General features: G+C 31.6%; 1 protein-coding gene across 1 annotated transcript; it reads left to right on the top strand.

The window, feature by feature from the left end:
• The first annotated feature begins 999 nt into the window (after positions 1–999).
• On the top strand, positions 1,000–4,955 carry LOC149546952 (protein HOTHEAD-like). Its single transcript, XM_089794688.1, has 4 exons — positions 1,000–1,155; positions 2,505–3,155; positions 3,869–4,694; positions 4,782–4,955. The coding sequence occupies exons 1-4, from the start codon at positions 1,065–1,067 to the stop codon at positions 4,864–4,866; spliced, it is 1,653 nt and encodes a 550-aa protein (XP_089650814.1). The 5' UTR covers positions 1,000–1,064; the 3' UTR covers positions 4,867–4,955.
• Positions 4,956–5,341: the final 386 nt, after the last annotated feature.

Below are 5,341 nucleotides of genomic sequence, written 5' to 3'. Positions count from 1 at the left end.
TTGAATGGTTTTCAGTGAGCCATCTGTAGATTAACTCTAATTGAGTGCAAGGATCATGAAGCCTCAATGAACTTCCATTCGATATAATGTAGTGAGTGATAATAATTAAGGCTACAATATTGTGGATAAGGGTCAATTACCTCTAAGCATGTCTCAATAGATAATCATTTAGTAGAATGTGTTAGGATTTTTAATACCCTTTATTTGTAATTATTCTTATTTAAATAATTTTTTTACCCCTCTTTTATTTCTAAAGAATATCGTGCCTTAAAAATTCCACTGTAAGTAGCAAGGTGTATCTATACAAGAGTTCTAGTTGAAACTTCTTTCATTGAATTAGACACTACATGTCACAATTTGAGGAACAAATCCTCTTCATTATAGAAGTACGAACCTTCTTTAAAATTTGTGTTTTAAAAAATGCCACAAAATACATCCATTTGGAACTGGCATCTCCATATATTCCTTTGGGTTATAGTTTCTTGAAGATAGAAGTTTCTAAGAAAATGTAAAATAGTATGGATTCCCATATATTTGAATATTAAAGCATGCTTTGAAAGATACAGTACTTCATTTCCAATAGACTTAATTAATTGTAAGACAAATGAATTTTATATTAAAGGAAATTAGAATATATGCAAATATTACTGTGTATGGTTAACATTATCTCTATCTTCATTCTGAAAAGACAGTATTGCATATTACCGACAAGGAGAAATCTGTACGCTTTTTTTTTCAATTTTAATATTTTAGTCTATCCATTAATAATTTAATGGAGTCAAAAATGGTGTTCCCCGTATGATAGTTTGCAATAACACGAAAACTCAAGTCAAGTAGAATAAACAACTGCAGCTGCTGCCCATTTATGTAAAAGATTGGATTTTTAGATGATTAATTTAATGAAGTCAACTATGGCGTTTCTCTGATAAAGTAGCATGACGACAGCAATGCCCATCATCATACTTCAGAGCCTCTATAAAAAATAAAAATCAAATGCAACGCTTTACAAAAATAGATTCATCTCTGTTTCTGCTCTATACAATGAATTAGACTGGTTTTTGAATATGGAGATTGCACTTCTTGTGATTTCAACCCTGATGATTCTAAGCGATCATCGCTATGTATTATGTTCAGAGGCTGCATCATCTAGTGTGGGTCAGTAAAATTGTTTAAACTTTTGTTTCCAATCAAGATTTCCATTTTCTGAGAAAAGTGCATCTATATTTCCATGTTTTATCTTTAGCCTTGGTATTGAAATTTGATATAGAATGTGATTTTGAAGCCATGGCATGATACAGAATGTTCCAGTATTTACTTTTGTTACAAATTGTTATTTCTGATTTCTGATATGTTTTCCTTTTAACTTCTGGTATTGATATGATTATCGTTATATTCTTAGTTTTAACAAAAAGGTTCACAAGTGGTGACACCTTACATTAGCAGAACAAAAACAAAAGAAACTAAAACCATAAAACTACAAAACAGGAAGAAAACAGACTGGTTGATCCAGTCAGAAACCTGCCAGCAGCAACCAACAACTCCGGCTTTAAGTTGTAGTTTAAGATTTGGGCAAATGTTTATGTGCGGGAATTAGGTTCCTTGTTATGATTCTATAATGAAATTACTATCAGATTCAATGGTGCAGATTTTGGTAAGTTTATTGATTATTGATTCATGTTTCATAAGTAGTAGTTCATAAGAATCTATTGTAAGAGTAAATGTTACACTTAACATTGCTTGATCAACATGATGTTCATAGAGGTCAAATAATAGACCTTCACAAGAGATCACCCACCCTAGTAGTACTCCCAACTCAAAATATGCTTATCTATTGAATTTATCCCAAAGATAAGCTCAATGAACTTGCTACCCCATTTGTAAAACCTTCACCTAGAAAATATTTTCATGACAAATCATATTATGATATTGTTGGGAGGGTGTAGTTTTTAAATTAAACTCTTTAATCCATATTTCAAGAGTAGTGATCTATAAAAACCCACCCCTCATAAGATGAATAGTTCACTTAACACTCATTGCATCTACAAAATGTTCGTTGATGTGAAACATTGGATCTATGTGCGAGGTTATCCATCATAATATTACTTCACCTCAAGTTTGCTTAACCAAGAGTTTAAGTGTATTGAACTTTTCACTTCATTTGTAAAACCTTCTACAAATGTTGTGCGCAATGAATCATATATTATAGAGCTCATTTAACTCATCAATTGATAAGTGAGAGAAACATTTCATTGACAAGTTAGATTTTGATATTACTATATGAATTCCATTATGTAGATTCTGAGAACTCATCTTGATAACTTTTAATTTGATCCTACAAGCAATTTTCATCAATGTTATGAAACATACTCCATAATTACATGTTCCCCAGTTAATCAATATGAAACATACAAGCAATTTTCATAAATGTTATGAAACATACTCCATAATTACATGTTCCCCGGTTAATCAACATATTCGTTATGCTTTATGCTTGGTGTTTGCAGAATACCCATATCCCTTCATGACAGCAGATGCAGCCAAGGCAGCAGCAAGGGCATATGATTACATTGTAGTTGGAGGAGGTACAGCTGGGTGTCCCCTGGCAGCAACTCTCTCACAGCATTACTCTGTTTTGGTATTGGAGAGGGGAGATTCTCCATATGGAAATCCTGATGTTGAGGATTTCAAAGGTTTTTTCAAGGTTTTGGGGGATCTCAAAGATTATCCATATGTAGCAGAGGGTTTTGTATCAGAAGATGGAGTGCAATTAGCAAGGGCAAGAGTTTTAGGAGGCGGAACAGCTATAAACGCTGGATTCTATAGCAGGGCGAGCTCTGAATATATTCAGGAAATGAAATGGGATGAGAAACTTGTGAATGAATCATATGAATGGGTAGAGAAGTCAATTGCCTTCAAACAAGAGAAGCTTTCTACTTGGAATTCAGCTTTCAAGGATGGGCTTCTTGAAGTAGGAGTTCTTCCCTACAATGGATATACGGTGGATCATTTGGAAGGCACCAAGATTAGTGCTGCAATTTTTGACAAGAATGGAAAAAGACATACAGCTGCAGATCTTCTTCAGCATGCGAATCCAGAAAATATTGTGGTTCTTTTGAATGCTACCGCCAGCAGAATCCTATTCAGTTGCGCATCAGGTATGTACAGATCTTTTGTTTTCAAACTCTGTATTGATATAGGAGTTGAGATAGGGCAAAAAATTCCCGTTTTCGTTTATTCAGGGAATTGGGAAAGGGCGTTGAGGTCAACGTTTTCCTTTAAATACTTAGAAATTGTAAAATATGGTTTATGATAATTTTTAATTTGTTTCTCAAATAAAGGTGGGATTTAATTGTTTGATTTCTATTGATAACTTTTTTAAATTAGGTCATATATATTTTATTATGTACTAAAGAATTAAATTTGTAATTATTTTTTTCTAAAGGTAAAAGGATATATATATATAAACAAAAACTAGGCGAAAGAGAGGAAAAAAATGACTTCATTAGACAAAACAACATACTTATCCTTTAATTTTCACTTTGGATCATACTTACAGTTCATTATGACCATAAAACATATAGAAAACAAGGATCATAGCAATAGAACATCTCTATTTGTAAACATTAAATTTTTTATAAAAATGACATTAATTTCTTTTTTCTTTTTATTAGATACTTGACTATCATTAAATAAAAAGTAACTAGAATGACATTTATTTAGTCTTTTCACAAAGCTTTGTTTAATCATGTAAAAATGTTCACATGCTATCGACAATTTTGATAGTATAATCATTCATTTCCATGTACCTATCTATATACCTTTATGCATGTATATATGTTTGTACCATTAACAAGGTGTTATATTGTAGGAAAGCTTAAGGCTAGTGGAGTGGAGTTCACAAGTAGTATTGATGGCTTGCATTATCAAGTACCACTTAATCTATTGTCAACTAGCAGTGAGGTAATTTTATCAGCAGGAAGCATTGGTAGCCCTCAACTTCTACTCTTAAGTGGAATTGGTCCTAGACAACAACTTGAAGAGATGAATATTACTACTCTTTTAGATTCACCCTTTGTAGGGAAAGAAGTTCAAGATAATCCTCGTGCAACTGCTATGATAGAGTCTTCAAAGCCACTTGAATTCTCTCATTCACAAGTAGTGGGCATTTTAGACAATTCACAAATTGACATTGAGTCTGATAGTTTTTTCCAAAAGATTAATGCAACATATACACAAAATGTGGGTTTATTAGTAAGTAAAGTAGCATTTCCTTTATCAAGGGGTGAGCTTTGGCTTAAAAGTAAAGATCCTCAAGAAAATCCCTATGTTCGTTACAATTACTATTCACACCCCTTTGATTTAAAAAAATGTATGCTATGTGTGGAAGTAATGGTTAATCTAACTATGACATCCTATATTCAAGAGTTTTCCTTTACTCATGATGAAAATTCCAAAGTGCTTAAATTTATTGGGGTTGCATTACCAAAAAGTCAATTAAATGGTGACGCATTAGCCAAGTTTTGCAAAGATACAATAGGAACATTTTACCATTACCATGGAGGTTGTCAAGTTGATTTGGTAGTTGATAAAAGATATCAAGTGAAAGGTGTTGATAATCTAAGAGTTGTGGATAGCTCAATTTATAAAGACTCTCCTGGTACCAATCCGCAAGCAACTACCATGATGCTTGGAAGGTATTTATATTTGTTATTAATTCATGTGTATTCTTTAACCTTCAAATAATAACATTAACAATAATTTTGATGGTGTAACATGTGCAGGTATATGGGAATTCAAATCCTTCAAGAAAATATGCACGCTTTGAAAACATTCAAAGATCATACTGAAAAATACTTGCACACCTAGTGTATTTTGTACTGAAAAATACTTTCAGATTTTGTGTATTTCCTTTTCATGGTCGAAAAATCAAGAAATGCATTTTTTAAATGATGTAATTCATGGTGCAAATAAACTTACTTTCAATCTTTAGTTTTTCTTGACATAAATATAAATGTTTAATTTCAAGAAAATATTTGCAATAATATTTACAATAACAATAAAATTTCATTCTTAATTAAGTTTCTTTCAAGAGAACACATTTTTTTAAAAAATTGATGTTGTACAATACAATACTTCATGGTTTTGTAACTTAGCATAAGTTTATTTATGAGTTTTTTTATTATATGATTACATAAGTAGCATTTTTTGGTGTCTTTAATGTTGGGGTATATTAAGGCCTTCTAATGCTTTTTTTCCAACTTTATTGGTTTGTTCATCTTTTGTTTTTACTATTGATCAACAATATAAAAAAAAAAGGTTAGAGAGTACCTTGTAAAATATT

The sequence above is a fragment of the Cupressus sempervirens genome, chromosome 7, assembly GCF_028749045.1.
Source record: "Cupressus sempervirens isolate cs-2001-9-10 chromosome 7, ASM2874904v1, whole genome shotgun sequence".
Lineage (NCBI taxonomy): Eukaryota > Viridiplantae > Streptophyta > Pinopsida > Cupressales > Cupressaceae > Cupressus > Cupressus sempervirens.
This window is presented reverse-complemented; position numbering and strand designations above follow the sequence as displayed.